Here is an 18353-nt window from a genome sequence, read left to right on the forward strand (position 1 = left end):
TCATAATAATAATCAGCTGCAAATCCTGCTCGTTTTACATCTACACCGAAACATGAACAAAACTATTAGTGAAGCACTTGTTATTTTGACAGTTCTGTTTTTCGGAATCTCGGTAAGAGCTTTTTTTGTTCGACGAAATCTCGGTTAAATGATTTCAGGGTTCCGAGTTTCGGTATTTTAGTTTACTGAACTCGTAAATTCTCTATTTTACGGTTTTCTTCGGTAAATAAATTTACGGTATTCCGGTAAACACGTTCGGTTTCCGATTTCTCAGTAATTTTTTTACGGAATAACCGTAAACTAAAAAGTTTTCAAGTAGTTCGGTATTAAGTATTACCGAGAAACCATTGTGCAGTTAAATGTGTAACCCGTTGGATTATTTAATTCGGGCGTATGTTGTAGCACAAACCTACAAAACATTTCATCCTAGTTTGAAGACTGTGATGTCTGTCATAACGCGCACGTGACTGTCGATATCGGAGGATTGCGTTCGAAAGGCATGCTCTTCTTCCGGCGTTGTCTTGAGCACACATTTTTGCATTTTTTTTTTCTGCCGCGCCCTGTGAAGTCTGCTGATATTATGGTAGAATTGATGCACACCATCAGTAATTTATGGTGGCCTATTATAGATACGAGGCGAAGCGAGTTGCTCGCCTCGTCTACTGTGATGGACCCCTATAAATTAGTCACTGACGATTAGCCGCTCGCCTCGTCTCCTGTAATAGGGGTAATAACTTTTGTAAATACATTATTTATGGCTCTCTTGCTATTTCAGTGGCTTAGCGAATAAATAAGCTAACTAAGCGAAACAATGTGTAGAAAGTAGAATAAATATGAAGCTCAACAGCACGGTATTTGAAAATGACTGGACATCAAGACAAAATAAGTTATTGACAAGAATTTAATTCACAAGATTTCAATAGCCTACCCAATGAACTTTGCAGGGATCGATCATAAAAATGCTTTTCATAGACCTTTCTATCAATGTTAGTATTAGTGGTCGATTTCACTAATACAAGTTTTATTTTTGGTTGCAAATAATCAACACGCTGGTGTTAACAAAAAAATTCCTCCTGCCTCGAACTTTTATTCAAGTTGTAAGCCGATTTTTAGTTCTATTTCATCTGTTTTTCCACTGAAACAAAGTTTGTTAAAACAGGTAGCACTTATGAACTAGGATTCATAAGTGAAATATTTTTCAAAATTGAATATCAGCTGATTTTGTGGTTGAAAACAAATTGATTTTATAAGGGTACACGACTAAGCCTGTATTAGTGAGAACTGGCGTAGAAAGCTCTATGAAATACATTTAAACATTCCAACGAATTTGTTATTGCATGTACATTTATTATAAATTATTAGGAATATGCTGTACAACGTAAATTCTGTAGGCAAGTTTTCCATACACGTTTTTTCCTCAATGAGAAAAATAAAATGAAATTCCTCAGGCCAGTAGAATCGTTATTAATTGGGTTGTTTAGTTATTCACGGATTTACGATTTTTATATATCATCTGAAAGAGTGTAATTTTCTGAGCAAAACGTGATTTTTTAAAACTTTATATCATTATCCTTCGATTTTTAAATGAAGAATAAAAATTCGCTCTAAATCGCTAAAATGACAGTTGGTATATGGGCGAACTGTTACTGTAGCGATTCGAGCAGATTTCGAGCAGTTTTAAATCGTGATTTGAAAAGCGAAGGACAATGAATGAAAAAAATATAAATCACGTTTTACTTAGAAAATGCATATCTTTTAGATAATATAAAAAACTGATATAGCTAAACAACCCAATTGAAACAAGGCAGAATAACGAGGTTGTACGGTATCTCATCTTGCATATCTCTCAGTTCTCATCGATGTTGTATTTCAAGCTCACTGTTCTCACATTCGCCCTGTGAGACTTTTATGGAGAACATAACATCGCATTCAACTCGATCGCTTTATTTGACTGTAGTGGTGGCTGGCTAGCGAACCTATACATTAGAGAAATGACAAGACACTCACCGTTAAGGCAACTGTCAACAACAAAACGGGTAACGACAATGCAAATTTATACAGCTCGCCCGTTTTGATGTTGACAGTTGCCTTAACGGTGAGTGTCTTGTCATTTCTCTAATGTACAGGTTCGCTATGGCTGTCGGAAGAAATGTCAAACTGATGGACGATGAGAAGCGATAGCTTTCTGTGACAGACGACGTAGTTGATATACTGGTAGTGTATACAACATTGCTGGTGTTGTTTTTTTATTTCTGCGAGTTCGCCTTGCAGTTGCAAATTTTGCGGATGTCGTCGTTTTCTTGAACGTTTGTTTATCTACCTTCAAGAAGGATCGTTAGACACCGTTACCGGGAGTGCGAAATAAGTTGGTTGTTAGTTTTGACACGGTGGTGGAAAAGTATTCTCAAATTACTTTGCACGGAAGATTGTTTCTGAGAAAAATACAAGTGGTTAGAGTGTTGTTTTTTTTGTGTTTCCAGTTGGTCATTTTTGTGTCTTGTGCAAGTGGTTGTTTACCGAATTCATAGGAAGTTACTGCTTTTTTAAATTATTGTGGTTTAACTTCAAAAACGCTCCAGATAGTGGATTAAATTTTACCACGGCAAGCAATGGATGATCTCGGTGAGTACAACTAGATTGTTGAATAACAACCTGAACATTCCAGCACGATGTCAATGGCATTGATAAAGCAGCAATGCTCATCTCAGATAGAAATTCTAACTCCATAATATTTATTTCACTGAGATGCAGAAGGTTTCTTGTGTTTGTATATAATCGCACCTGAAGTTAAGTGTTATAATAATACCTTATGTTTATGACTATAGTTATTCGCTATACTGAATTAAACATGCATTCTGGAACATGACTAGTAGTTAATTTATATTACATACGATTTAAAGTTGTGCAAATGGATTGTAATAATTGGAAATTGGCATAAGCTTAAGGGGCAGACTTGAATTTTTACTACATCAAAGAAGATTCAGTAAACTTCGTTATGTCTCTATTCCAAAATAAGATTTCTCGCCAAACATGTGAAAAGGGCCCATGTGCCATATGTAAACAAGCCACAATTTCACGTTTTTTGACGAATACAAGCTTAATCCGCCCATACAAATAAGATTTGCTGATTGAAAACAACTTCTTTTATCAACAAATCTTATTTGTATGGGCGGATTAAGCTTGTATTCGTCAAAAAACGTGAAATTGTGGCTTGTTTACATATGGCACATGGGCCCTTTTCACATGTTTGGCGAGATTTTTAGTGTAGTCACTGCAGTAAGAGGACAGATACCACTTGTTTATCAAGCTATCAAGCTTAGAGCTGATATAGTCGCACAGTTTAACAATCTACCGGATTCCAAAACACGACAGAAGTATGCGATAAAATGATGTAACCGCGGCGATACGCTATTTATAATGCCTGGATTTGCCCATAAACATAACTAGTTTATCTTCGATTCGCCAAATAATCGATTGCCTGCCCTGTTCAACTAAATGTATCGTGTATTATTGTCAATCATCGATAATCGTTTCTTCGGATGGTGTACCGTCGTACTTTAAAAGGAAACTGTACCATTTATCCGTATCTGATTATTGAACTTACTTCGAAGTCTTATCGCAGGTATGGAACTGTTTAATTTCATTCGGGACAACAGTAGAACATGTTGGTCACTTGTTATGTTAATCTTTTAAACCCTACGTGCACTCCGTCATTCAGATGTCGAATGGAATCTTTATTTCTATTGAATCGAAAAAAGTGCACTATTCCAACTACGATTTTATTACGCTGACTGTACTGATATTACTGTGAGATTTGCAACTAAATGACGAGTGAGCGTTTGAGAATGACATAAAACTACGTCAAAGAAATTTTGCATATTTTCAAGTCATGGAGATTTTTCTAAGGTCTAGATTTCATTCCGTGAAAGCTATTAGGTTTCTAAGCCAAATACGCAAGTGAAGTTCCCTATAAATCAAAGCCGCTGTTGGTCGATCGGATTTAGTCCGCTGTAGATTGATGTGTTAGATTTGTCTTGATTCGCTCGCATTATGTAAGCGCACCATTCCTGAAATACGTTGGTACGTTTCGAGAGGCCAGCTCTGACTCAAATTTATAATTTTAGCAAGCTATTGGATAGCCTACCTATATGGAATGTGTGTCTGCGAATCCTCATTCGCAAGATGTGTCTGATAATTTAACTTCACTATTATAAGCCAGGAATGTCTATGGCGTTCAGAGTTAGTGTTCACTATCCCTTTTGTTTGTTCAAGTTTCAACTTTCTATGCTTGAATATTCTTGAATTTTTCAAACAAAGTAGATCGCTACTTTCGCTGTTCCCTACGTGGCAGGTAGCACAAATGTCAAGAATTTCATTTCTCACAATCTGAAAGATATAAGCAACAATATGGAAGTGATAGAAATGCGTGAAGACTGAATATAACCAATCTTTATCGAAACGTCGAGGGCCCCTAGAAACAGTTATTTTTTCTATCAGTAACGCATATTGATTTTCAATTCTTGTTAGAGATGTGAGCAAATACTTTTTTTTCTAAGCATGCAAAGGTATATATAATCTTTTTTGTGTTACATAAACTTACTTTACTTTACTTTACTTTGTTGGCTAACGGACCGTTCACCGGTCTAGGGCCGAACGAGTTAGAGATGTCCAGCTTCTTCTGTTTTGGGCAGCCGTTCTCCAGTCTTCTCGTACACCAGTAGATCGTGCATCTTCTTCCACCACGCACATCCACCGCGTGCGAGGCCTACCACGGAGTCGACGGCCTCTTCCTGGTTCTCTACTGAAGATAGTTTTGGCGGCTCTCTCGTCAGGCATCCTGGCTACATGTCCAGCCCACTGAAGCCTGCCCATGCTTAGGAAAATGACTGGAGAGCGACACTATACTGACGACTTTTCTCTCTCTTCACTCTAACAGCCTCATGCATGAGCTATTCATGAGAGCCTACATACAGCTACAGCTTAAATAAGGCGAAGAAACTGTCTTGTGTTGCGTACGACAGCTCATTCTTGCGCATGTATTTTGTTCGTTCGGACATGACAGCCTAGTTTGCTCATTTTGAGGATGTCCTGTTCCTGTTGACAGCCTGCTGATCGGCTGCGGCTGTCGTCGACTTGCATTTTTTCGTTTCTCCTTTTTCACAGGCCGGTGGCATATTGAATACAAAGCAAACCGTTTCCATTGTTGATATTATTCCCCACGTAAGAAAAAACGTGCTTCGCACCATCTCTCTTTCATTCTTTTATTGGCCTTACTGTCGTGATCATAATCACCTGACATCCCGCTCGGATTCGCGTTGAAGGATGTCGGAAGATTACAGGCTGTCATTCGCGACAGTTTGGAAATACCAACAGACATATGAAGATGAAAAATAACAGTCCGTATGGAGTTGCATGTGTGCTGTCGTCAGTTGCTGTCGGACTGTTCCCCGAACGTGTGGGGAGCAGAGAGAACTGTGCAATACAATGAGAGCCGGATCAGTTGAAAATTTGCTGTCATTGTCTTGCAGTCATTTTCATAACACTGAGCCTGCCCCGTTGCTGTGTTACATAAAAAAAATGTGTTACATAAACACATCAGCTTTTTAGACTGGTACAGGTCGGACTCGATTATCCGGAGTTTTCAAAACCATATCGCTCTGGATAATCGAACCCTCCGGATAATCGAGCCCCTTTTTTATTTTTCAATTTTTAATAGGATCTCTCATGTAGAACAAGAATTGTAGAGCGAAATAAAATAAATTAAATTGACCAAGGACAGCTTTTGCTTCGAGAGACTAAAGGAAATATTTTCCAGAAAATATAACAGAATTCGATTTGATTTATATATTTATCAGTTTTTATTTTCTTAAATATTAAGAAGAAATGTAATGTTACATATACAGACCCTTTTCGATTTTGACAACACTCATGATTTTTTTTTTCTAATTCTTGAGTGACCTATAACGACCTAGACGCTCGATGGCTCGATTATTGATGTCGCTTGATGAGTTTTGGTTTAATAATCCAGGAGTATCCGGAACACCACCGGGACGGACCTGCTTGTGGTTCTATAAGGGTGTGCGAAATCTCGAGATTCTCGAAATTTAATGAAATTTATCGAAATTGATAACACATTATTTCAACAAATAATATCAACTTACGATTTCTCAACCAATTTTTCTGCTGTTATAAGCTCTAATTTAGGTCTGGAGTTGCTTCTAAGTATAAGGCATTAAAGAAAATAAAAAAACTAGAGTTTACTATATTTTTCGTAATTTCCTCAAAATTTTTTCACTTAAGTAGACTCTAATCATCTTTAAACTTCCTTTTTAAATACGAATCAACGAAAAAATGGACCTAAAATTCGTAACTTTTAGTTATTTCAAAAAGAGTTTCGAGAAAAATTCTGTTAAATTTCAGAAACCTCGAAATTTCGCACAGCCTTAGTTTCAAATACTGCATTGATCATGGCCATTATATTACAGGAATATGTTCCTAGTCTAGTCTATACTAGGGATGTAACGGATATCCGCATCCGCATCCGCAAATGCGAAACATCCGCATGAAAATTGACATCTGCATCAACATCTGCATCCGTAATCACATATCCGAATCCGCATCCGCATCATACCATGCGGATATTGAAAAAAAATATCGCTTCATAAAATATTGCAGAAAAATTTTCCTTGGTGTATTTACTGCTCGCCCAAATAACTTTTGCACTGGGGAGGGGCATGGTTATGTGAAAAAAGCAAAATATAACACAAGGGATGTTACGGATATCCGCATCCGCAAAGGCGGAACATCCGCATCCGCATCCGCATGAAAATTTACATCCGCATCAACCTCTGCATTCGTAATCACATATCCGCATCCGCATCTGCAGATGTTTGAAAAAACACATCCGTAACATCCCTGGTCTACACTAACACAGCCAATACTTGAGAGGATCCTGGAAAATTATATCCACCATTCAAAAAAAATGATTTCCATACATTTTTCTTGTCAACGGCCAGGTCTACTGTGTAGCGCAATATAATACAATATTATCTAAGAGCGGGGACAATTCGCACCAACCGCTCCGTATGTAAGAAGTAATATAATTCGTTGGGGGTTACAAAGCTAAAAAGTACACTACTTTGTTGATCAATTTCCTGGGATGGAACATAGGTATTTCCTCCTTATGTTCGGGTTTCGAAACCAAGGATATAGCGCCTTTACTCGCTTCAACAGATACGGTTGGAACTTGAGCACTAACTCTAGTCCTAGCATTTTTAGCTTATGGTTATAGCGCCATTACTCGCTCTCTGAAAGGAATACGAATTAGGAACTAATATTGAGTTCAATTTATACTCAAAATTTGTCTCCCCTGTTTCTGAGGCAAAATTCATGGCTCCCCATTGACACTTCGCGTGCACTAATATGAGTCAACCTTTGCTTGTGAACGATCACATGGAACGAACTCACCATCCAGGTTTCCGTTCTTGTCGACGTTCGCCCTCGTCTGACCCAAACTGCCACTGAAATCGAACCAAAAATGCTTTGACCTTGAACGCCCGCAGCGTCAGCGACGAAATGATGGTGGCCATCCTTTTGATTTCCAAATTTTTCACTGTTATCACTGTCCATTTTTCAGTTACAGCTATTGTTCCGAAACAACTCGACTCCGATTCAAAAATACTACCAAACGCTAGTGGGGCTCTGATGCTACCACGAACGCCTGTTTCTAATATTTTGTTTAAAGTTTGAAAGACATTATGCAGGAGCGATCTGGAATGGCATTTTTTTCTATTCCTGAATCACTTTAATGACAACACCTCAAGCACGTAACAATAAAACACCATTGCACTACTGGTAATTAAGAAACCACAAAGAACACCATTTGTAAATTTTTCTAGTGAAATTGAAACCACGTCAAAAATTTACGTCTATTCGCGCTTTTGGCTTGCTGCGATCCCTTATATTACAGACAAGGATGGAAAAAATCACTCACTTGGAGAATCACTTTCGATTTTTTATCGCATGTTAATTTTCATTTATCATCAATGATACGGCTGCTTAGTTACAGAAATGAAAAAGAATCGTTAATGATAATTTCAGGAGAATCAATACTAAAAATTTTCGTTTCCTGGAGACGAAAATTCTCTCACCGATTTTTTTTTAGTTCAATAGTTTTAAGCTGCAATTTTTGCAATACATTCAACATTGAATCAACGACCTAAAATAATGCCATACTCTAAAGATTTGTCTTACAATGATATCAAATTGGACTCATAAAGTATAAAGTATAGAAAGTATCAAACAAGTCTCTCGATAATTCTTTTGGTTGAAATCGCCCCACAGTTTAATTCAAATTCTCGGTTTGCGCGAGCTGTTACCTATCTAAACGAAACAAACAAATCAAAGTAATGGCGAGTAAAAATTTTTCACCACATATCCTTTTGAAATTATCGAAAGCGATAGAGAATCAGTTTGGACTACTGATTAATTATCACTTGAATGTTTTTTCCCATCCTTGATTACAGGAATATGTTCCGGCCATAAATTCGAGTGGTTGTCCTTATCGGCAACAAAAAACCATAATGCCTTGCTCTTGGAGGCTGTAGAGTAAGAATTGGTTGAAAGAACAACCAGAAAACTGCTAAAAACGATCTGCCTAAACAGAACTGTTGTTACAATTTTGAACAACCCCGAAACTCCCAATGACCCGGAAGACAAAAATGCGTTATAGAAATACAGAAGATTTTAATTTAAGGAGTAAATGTAGTAATGAAGATAGAAAATTAAACTAACTGAAAATATGATTGTAGAAAACACGAAAAATATAGTTCAGCAGGTGGGACTCGAACCCACAACTTCCAATCTCCGCCTGCTGAACTATATTTTTCGTGTTTTCTACAATCATATTTTCAGTTAGTTTAATTTTCTATCTTCATTACTACATTTACTCCTTAAATTAAAATTAAAAATAGCATGACTTTGCTTAGAGTCGAAAAAAGAAAAGTAAAAATGTTTGTGACGCAAGTCGATGTTGCTGCTGGTAGAGATGGCAACTTACTGGCACGTTTCTATCTCTCACACTGAGAAGTCATTCCAACTTCCACTGAGGGTGTTGAAACAATAGCCAGCTATAAATAATAGTCTCTACTGAGTAAATGTACGAAGTGCGAGAATTGGATAAGCGATACAAAACTCGATTCTAGAACTACGTCTTTAACGTTCTGCGGTGGTGTAACGGGAACACATCTGACCGGAGATTGGAAGTTGTGGGTTCGAGTCCCACCTGCTGAACTATATTTTTCGTGTTTTCTACAATCATATTTTCAGTTAGTTTAATTTTCTATCTTCATTACTACATTTACTCCTTAAATTAAAATTAAAAATAGCATGACTTTGCTTAGAGTCGAAAAAAGAAAAGTAGAAATACAGAAAAAAAAATACTCAGGATAATCGAACCATTTTCTCCGGATAATCGAGCCCCGGATAATCGAGTCTCCGGATAGTCGAGTCCGACCTGTATCGACTCGAAAACGATCAAGAAAATCACATAACTTCACGAACATCTGAGTTACAATGTTACTCTAATTTAATTGTTCAGCCAAGGAAAGCTGATAAACATTTCCTTTCAATGTCTCTGTAATTTTGCAAATGTTTCAGACCAGACCAGATTTTATTATAAAATTTATTTAATTTTATTATGTTTTTCAATAAAATTGCATTATACGTTATTACCAAAAGTTTGCTATTTGTTTAGCTGGACTCGTGCTAAGCAAAGAGTGACCAAGGTGCAACCCCGGTTTCCAGCAGGTTGCTCTAAACGTGATTAGCTTAATTTTATACCACGAATGTGTAGATTGGATAAGTAATTTAGAATTGTAACTATCGGTTACCTGATTTTTAGGTAGCAACAAAGATTTTCAAAAACTCGTGTAACATAACGAATGAGGATCAGCGTGCGCTGTTGGTGTACCTAAAGTATGTGTTCTTATTTAAATTAGTTTGCACTCACTTCAAATTCTCATAAATTTAATTTGAAAATGTAATTCAACAGGCCTTAAGCAGGCAATAGAGGAAACAAATATTTGCTACATTTGGTACAGTATTTGTTTGTACATTTATTTGCTGTTGTAATGTAGCAAATATTTGCTTGAATATTTGCTGTTCCAGCTAGTCTGTTTAATGAAAAATTGTAGCAAACGAAAGAGTAAAACTTGTAATAATTTGAAATGAAGGACTGTTCAGCTAGCGATATTAAAAATTTAAGTAAAATGAGGTTAAAATACAATTATTACAATTAATTATGTAAGCCAAACAAGACAAAAAAACGATTTGGAAAAAAATTGAAGCAAGCGAAAAACTACTTAAGTACACGTATGTTAATTTTAGGGATAATCGATTGATTGTATTTTACGTTTTATACTACTTGTCCGCCAGCTGCTTATGATCTAGCTTAGAAAATATACAACTTTAATAGCTGTATTAGAATGCCCTGCACAGAAAAGATATAAGTTTTACTTAAAATAAGATCTGCTCAATTGCACTCCTTGGTTTCTTCCAAGGGCACCCTAACAAAAAAGTTCCCTGTTAACAACAACACGCCAATTCCGCGTTCGCTCACTCGCCCATCTCGCTTCATTCATGGCAATTCTGCTGTTGTGTAGTAAACACACCGAGTTTGTCTACAGATCGAACCGCTAGTAAGCATGATGGCTACGCAATAATAGTGCACCCGCAGTCGCAGTCGTGCTGACTTCTATTAGTAAACTGTGTAATCGCTAAATAAAACACGGGCTGTACACACAACCACCAACCGATCTCGTCGATCAGAGCGATTATGATGGTGACCGACGGGTGCGGTGTGCGGGTTTTTGGATGGACGCCGTATCACAGCATCACTGTTCGCGTCATACCTTGCTGTCCATCGGCGTCCACCGATTAGTTGCTAGTAGGAACGCGATCTAGCTGCATGTTTATGTGCCGCCGCCGTTTGAATGCAACGAAAAATACGCGAGTGAGACGCATCAAGGAAGTACGTTAAATCTTTCTTCGCTGCGTGTTTTTGTCCGCCCCGCTCTCCATCAATCGGTAGACGGTAGGCGCGCTAATTGATGAAAGCACTTTCACACGTGTGTCCCCAGTACCTGTGTTTCTTGGTGCAGATCGTTAGTCAAAAGTGTACCGGTGACCAACTCCGAATAATTGTCAGCTAAAGTGACGTGATCTAATTAGTTAATTAAAATTGATTAAGTGGATGGTGCTTTCCGGCTCTGCTTACTTCCAAGCTGATGCTGTGATGCTGCTGAGTTGTGTTTGCTTCTGCCGGTCTGTAGAAGCAACAAACTGATAGAATGTATCAAACACGCTTTTACTGATGCGACCGCTGGCTGGTGGAAATATTGTCCGAAAAGTAACCGACCCGCGGCTCTCGGTTGTTTATCCACTATCTGATGTTTGTTTATTCGTTTGATTACTTTGCGCCCATTGATTGATTATGACAGGTTACGTCCGTGCTTACAATGAATTCCCGTTGGATGTCGTGGATCAACTTATGTTTTTAATCAGTGTTAATTAATCAGGTGAAGTTGTTTTTAGAAGAAAAGAAAATGCTTTGTGCATATTTGACACACATGTATTTTGCCCAACCAGAAATGTGGTATGAGGAAGAATCAAACCCGAAAGCAGAAAACATATGCGCACTGAATACGATGGTGTGCGTTAGTGTAGCGATAAAGTATTTAAAGAATTCTTTCATTCTTCTTTGCCATATGCTGTCGCGACGATCAAGTTACGTCATAGTGCAAGTCAACAGAACAATTTGGACGCGTGGTACCAAACACGTCTGTATAGGCAGAAGATCTGCTGCGTATAAGCAAAGTGGCTTAATTGAACCTTTTTGAAAGATGCCTAGAAATTCAACAAAATACCAACGAAATTTAGGTTTGCCTGATTTATATTTAGTTTTTCTGTAAACCATTACGGTCAACATTGTTTTCAAATAGTAGTAGGAACAAAAAAAAAATTTGGATGCATAAAGCATTATGTACGGAATATAAGTTTCATCTGCGTCTGTATTTTGTTTTGAATACATATACAAGCACCCCGCTGGTTATTTCGTCACTAACGAGAAAAAACATTGAAACTAATCTTTCGAAACGATGACAAAAATTTTTGTCATTGGTAATAAAACTACCATAGTATTTTTCATTTTTCACAGAGCCTACACTATTGTTAGCTTGTTCTTTATTATGTCTAAAAACTATAGAAAATTCAAAAAATTTTAAAAAAACTTGACTTCCGATTTTTGTTTAGCGGCAGGACTTAAAAAAATTGTCTTCTCGGAAAAAGTCTCCAGGCAAAATTCCAGATTAGTCGCACCACGGGATGTGGAACCTCAAAGCGGTCAAAGTTTTACTTTTTTGACAGATAGTAGTTCATAAATTTGTCGAAATCGAAATTTTTCTTCTAAAACCAAATGTCTTAGAAATGTATAAAACTTCGAGATCTGGTGTTGTTTCAAACAATTAAAAAAAATCGACTTTTTGGAAGAGTCTTTCCGCTCAAAAACGTTGTGGCTCAAAAAAAAAGTCGAGTGATGCATTTGAACTCAAACTTTGCGAGTATTCAGTGGAACAAACCTCAAAATTTATTTATTTCTACGAAGGTCATGACACCTTCCAGTGCGTACTTGAAGTCACACGAAGTTAAATCCGATTTACTAGATCTGTTAAAAAAAAAATAAAACATTAGCAGATGGTTGCCGGGTTTACTGCTTTTCTCTTTGCGCACCTCGCCTTACAACACAAACTCTTGTTTCTACTACTACGGCTACTACAACTACACAGAATTACGAAATAGGTGTTTATCACTTTCTAGATGAGAACAGAGCTTGCACAGTGTGGTCTTGTCCACGTGTGAAGAAAATTCGCCAAAACTGTCAACAATTAATATTGTCATGAATCCTCCCCACATAGGAGTCTGCCGAGATCAGAGTTGGAAGAGCTAAAACATAGGTATCTGACTCTCATGATCTCCCTTAGCTCCCATCCGCCACCCGGAAGCACGCGCCCTTGGGCTGTCAGAGTTGAATCAACTTTGTGACTCTATCTTGAAGGGTTCTGTAAAGTTATAAGAACCCAAGATTGGAGCTCAACCACTAAGCCCAGGGATATTGAATATTTTGGACAAAATGGACAAAAAAATTTTATTTTGATTTTTTTTTATTTTTTTTTTTTGACGTGGGACTACGTCTTTGTTTACTATACTGGGATACATTCTGTAAAATTGTAAATGAAACTGGCAAATGTTGCGTCAGATTTCAAACGGTAATAACAGCATAATCACATGATCGATAACAATAACCAATATGTTGTTGGATAGATAAAATGTGTAACAATTTTGTAATATGATAGTTATCACTCTAATTTCATTGTTAAGCGGTAAAATTGATAAAAAGTTTCAATGACGAATTTACGCGAATAATGAACCAATCACATGCGAGCATTCCTAGCACAGACGACGTGAAAGGACACCATCCGTTCCCTGTGATATTCTCTGTATCAATATCGAAATAAAAATTGACAGAGTCCCCCCGTCCCAATAGGTCAATAAATGTTTGCTCCCATGAACTTAGACTAATATGATGTCTCGAAGGTAAAAATTTTCCGAAAAGTTTGAAACAATCCCCATTCTTGAACAATTTCTAAACCTGTTTTCAGAACCTAATAAAAACTGATGTCTTGAAAGAAAATATACCGGTAAAAGCATCAGTACCAGTGGAGTAAAAAACCGCAGGTCTCTCGTCAGCGGTACTATTCGTACTGCAGCAGTGCTATTCGTATTTCAGTGGTACACTTTTGTTCGTACATTTCTATTCGTGTACAATCGAGGAAAAACTGCAATGCTGCTGCTGATGGTGATTGAAAGTTTATCTCATAAATATAATTACCGTAAAACGGGGTATCATTGATCAGCGGGGTAACATTGATCAGTTTTACCCTTCTCATAAATAGTAAATTCCTAAATATACACATTTATAGAAGAGTAAGAGCCTGCGAATGCTTCTGAATTTTTGATTTATTTACTAAGATTCATTTAGAACCTCTTTTTACATCTGTTAGATGATATATTATTATTCTAAGCTTTACCATAATGAACGTATATCAGCTATCTTCGTAATACAGCGAATGTAGTTGTAGGCAAATGAAAAAAATTGTCAAACAAAAATCAAAAGTGTAACTGTGGAATGCTACGATTTATTGCTGAAACTTGTTAATAATTTTGCATAACATATCTTCTTATGTTTGCCAATTAATGAACCTTTGTAATGGCTTCCATATTATTTTGAAAGTAAGATCCATATTATAGATATGATTTAATCAGAGTTTGATAATACAGAACCATTCATTATGATAACGTTAGTTTTATTGAATTTGGTTTTTGAGGATATAGAGTTAATTCTGACTTTGACGTATTACGAGACATTCTTGTTGCTTCTTCAACAAGCACGATTTGCTTGTGCCTTGTCAAATACATGTTGTTTGCACAAAAAAATACTACAGGCATAATATCGCCAAATATAAACGATATTCTTTCGAGTGTTGTTGAATATATTTCAAAAATTGATTTCTAGGGGAGGCTGAAAATAAAAATACGTACAGTCGCTGAGCAAACACATTGATTCTGTCTGCAGACTCTGTATATTTTGTAACAAAAAGTCCCCTAATTACAGTGTTCAGTCCCACGTCACCATTTCTACAACCCTAGGGCTGTATACCTTGTAGTTTTCCAAAACAATCAAAATCTCATACACTGTGACTTTTTTAATAGTGGTGACTATTATTGGCTAATAAACAACTTTGTGAAAGAAACAATCCTTCTGAATCAAAAAAATGAAGAAAAAAAATAGTACTAGTTCACTAGTTACACGTTTAGTACAAATAATTTCATACGAAAATATTCCATAATTATTCTCATGAACTTTGCCGAAAACACTATCTCAAAAAACCAACACGATCCGGAGTTATTAATTTTGTTCCGCTAGGTTGCATTCCTGGACCACTGTGCGCTGACGTTAAACTTTGTATCAAAAGCTAGAGAAAAACTTCTACAATACGTTAGCATTTTTTAAATTTCTTATCGAAAATTTCCTTCCAGTGTTTTTTTTCCAAATAGCGGAAGCGAGCTCGAGAGTGAAAGAATTCGTTTCCACTAGTTTATGCTTAAAAATATATGCTAATTATGATATCCCGACCCGAGTTTAAGGCAAATGCTCAGACGATCTCTACAGTGAGCTTCCTCTGGTGTAGGGTCGTTAGTCGAAAAATTCGGTTAAAAGTAAAATTGAAAAACGTAAAACTAACACTGATTCCTTTTCTTTTGAACTCGTTATTTAATCAGTGTTTGTAAATGTAGGATAAGTCTTTATAGGAATTCTCTTGAGCATGTGATAACTATGCTGCCGTTCAAAGCATAGCTGTCCCAGCGTGCATAAGATTTGTGTAGAACATGGGACTACTATGATTTGAACGGCAGTATGGGAGGTATTATCGCTCGATGTTTGTAATTATTCATTATTTGATAATAATTCATATGCCGATCGTGTGTCCTGCTTTTGCAACAACAAAGCGTATCATAATTTTCTGTATGTTTTATCAAAATTCTTGAACTATTGGACTGTACTTCCCATAACGAATGATAGGAAACACAAAATTCCTAATTTAAGCTGGAATATAAAAATAGACTCCACTCAAGTGTGAACTATTTTACTTATACTGCGAGCAAGAGCCTAACCGGCGAAACCAGTCTGCCAACTTTCGAATAGAATTCAGATTATTCCGAAAGTAACACCAATATTGTATACAAGACAATTGTTGAATGAAGGCTACATGATTGTCTTTCGAAGTTAGGATTGCTTCCCAAGCTGTATTTGAATGGAGGATGATAAATGAAGTTTTAGTTAGCTTAATTGAATTTTGTACACAGGTGACTCTTTTTCACGTTTAAAATTAACCGAACGGCGTGACAGATTTGTGCCCAAAATGTAAATTTCCTTCGCATGAAAATTCGGCATCGACTTCTTGATCATAAATTTGTGAAAGGTCATACAGTCGGGCGACTGTTCGATGCTCAGCATCAAGTTCGTACCATCTGGCAGGTAACATGGAAGAGTGCGGTCAGAGCGACAATTGGTGTGAACATCAAGTGTGCCGCCGCCGTCGCACTGGCATCTACTTAAACCTTCAAAACCGCGTAATTTTGTTTTGTTGGTGTGCGCGGGCACCCGCTAATCGATGCCGCAAATGATTGTGAATTCGTGCATCGTCTGCGAAGATCGTGACAGCTCGCTTAGACACACTGCTCAAGTGTTCACATACCGTCGTGTTGTGTATTCTTATTTGTTTATTTACATTTCGCGCGTTCGAATCGAGCGGCTTTGATCCAACAGATGAGCCATTTCTATGTATGCACGATGCTGTACGAAGGAGGAACCGAGTACTAAATAAGGCATAATTCCGTATTTAAATGCAGCAAAAACGTGTAACCTTGGCCGTTGATTCCTGATGTTGCACGCTGGCTCGTAAAAACTATCTAAAATTCGTATGCAAACACCTGTGATGACCTTTATGTGAATGCTCAACTAGTTTGTGAACAAAAGTCTGTGGTTGCAATTCTATTCTATAATAGAACACTGTTGTCCAAAATTTGCAAAAGAAAAATAAACTGGATAAAAGTAAACATATCATTCAAAGCGCCCTGAATGTACGTTTTATTATTATTGCTTTGTCGGTACACCAAAACATAGAAAGCAAATTTCTTCAACTTATTGAAACACCACATTAATTATTACAATAATAGATATGTAGCTATCTTTTAGCAGAACAATATTCCTAAACAATAATAAAATGCTTATGAAATGGTCTGTAAAAATCTTAATAAGATTGAATTCTTTTATTTTATAAGTCCAAATTATAACGAAACGAAAAATTATAACTTTTTAATCGTTTCTGTGAATTTTGGTACCCGCCGTAGCAAAGATAACTTATTCAGACACTTTGATGAGTTTTCCCGTAGGCAATTGTAGAAGCAATGAACCCGTCGAGCAATTACTCTACGGTCTTTTAAAACCCATCTGAATTTACTAGAGACTCCAAAATTCGAAGGAATAGGTAAAAAGCTATAATTTGAGCTTTAGAACAGATTTTTTTCGCTTTTATCGATCAGTGTTATTCTTTCAAAACAATTTGGAACCATTTTGAAATATTTTCTTTGTATATTTTGTCGCAGATACATAAAACCTAATCAAATTGGCTGTCTCAATCCATTTAATGAATAAAAGATACTTTTTGTAAGAAGTAATTGATTTTTGAGTGTATAACATGCAATGTCATTTTTTCCCCTGTCTTAGTCAGCCTATAGGATTATTATCAATTCATTTTTTTAAAATTGTACTTGCATACAAGTTGTTACGTAAACTAGCAGTCCCTTTTTTCATCGCAACTTGATTGCAATACTTTGCGTCAAAACTTTCGAAACTTTAAAGGCCTTCCAGCCGTTTTGGTGTGAGCTTAATGGAAGTGAGTGTCATGGCGTCTCTCTTTTCTATAGGCTTTCTACCCTGTATGGACTCCCTCACTGGACCAGAATCGTTGATCTATTGTGAGATATGCCCGGGTGTCTGCTGTATCCCGCAATTCTATTATTAGCAATACCGCTATTGAGAAGTGGCATGCTTATTATTATTTTTGATCAGTGCTTGTATGTAATGTACTACCCTTCCTTTTACACGCCTACTGTTCTTCTATACCGAGTGTTCTTCCTCCTGCCAAACATCGCCAATTATAATTCTCTGGAGAAGTTTCGTCGTGCGTCCTTGTGACCAGTTTTATTGATAAGAGGGACTTGTTTTTTGTTAAGAGGAAGTCACGCAAATGTAACTGATGGGGAGCCTGAGAATAAACCCATGCTTAAAAGTCCTTTTTGACATCGAATCTACTAAGATTCGAACCCACGACCATCCGCTTGACAAAGCCTAGTAACCTTGCGGCTACGCAGCTCCCCATGCAATGTCATATCTAAAAAACAACAACTCCGGTTCATCCAAGAGCGGTTAATAACTTTAAATTTTGGGGTTTGTGCTAACGTAAGAACTATATAACACGTGTTGTTAACGTTAGTTAATGAGTACATATTACATTACAGTTTATTTATCACTCTACAGATTATTGGTTGAAAATACTATTTTTAATATTCGAAACAATTAATTAACAATTAATTCGAATAATTTTTTCAGAAAAAAAAGAAATTTCAAGAGCTATAAATAGGGCTGTGCATTGGATAACAAGACAACAACAAAG

The 18353-nt window shown here is 36.8% G+C and overlaps 1 protein-coding gene across 1 annotated transcript in view; it reads left to right on the top strand.

Moving 5' to 3' along the window:
- Positions 1-2184: 2184 nt before the first annotated feature.
- Positions 2185-18353, top strand: part of LOC129732733 (paxillin) — a 136238-nt gene continuing 120069 nt past the window's right edge. Inside the window, exon 1 of the mRNA XM_055693874.1 lies at positions 2185-2622. Within this exon, the coding sequence (XP_055549849.1) occupies positions 2610-2622 (13 nt within the window). The 5' untranslated portion in view covers positions 2185-2609. The remainder of the gene's footprint in view (positions 2623-18353) is intronic.

The sequence above is a fragment of the Wyeomyia smithii genome, chromosome 3 (assembly GCF_029784165.1).
Source record: "Wyeomyia smithii strain HCP4-BCI-WySm-NY-G18 chromosome 3, ASM2978416v1, whole genome shotgun sequence".
In the NCBI taxonomy this organism is placed as follows: domain Eukaryota; kingdom Metazoa; phylum Arthropoda; class Insecta; order Diptera; family Culicidae; genus Wyeomyia; species Wyeomyia smithii.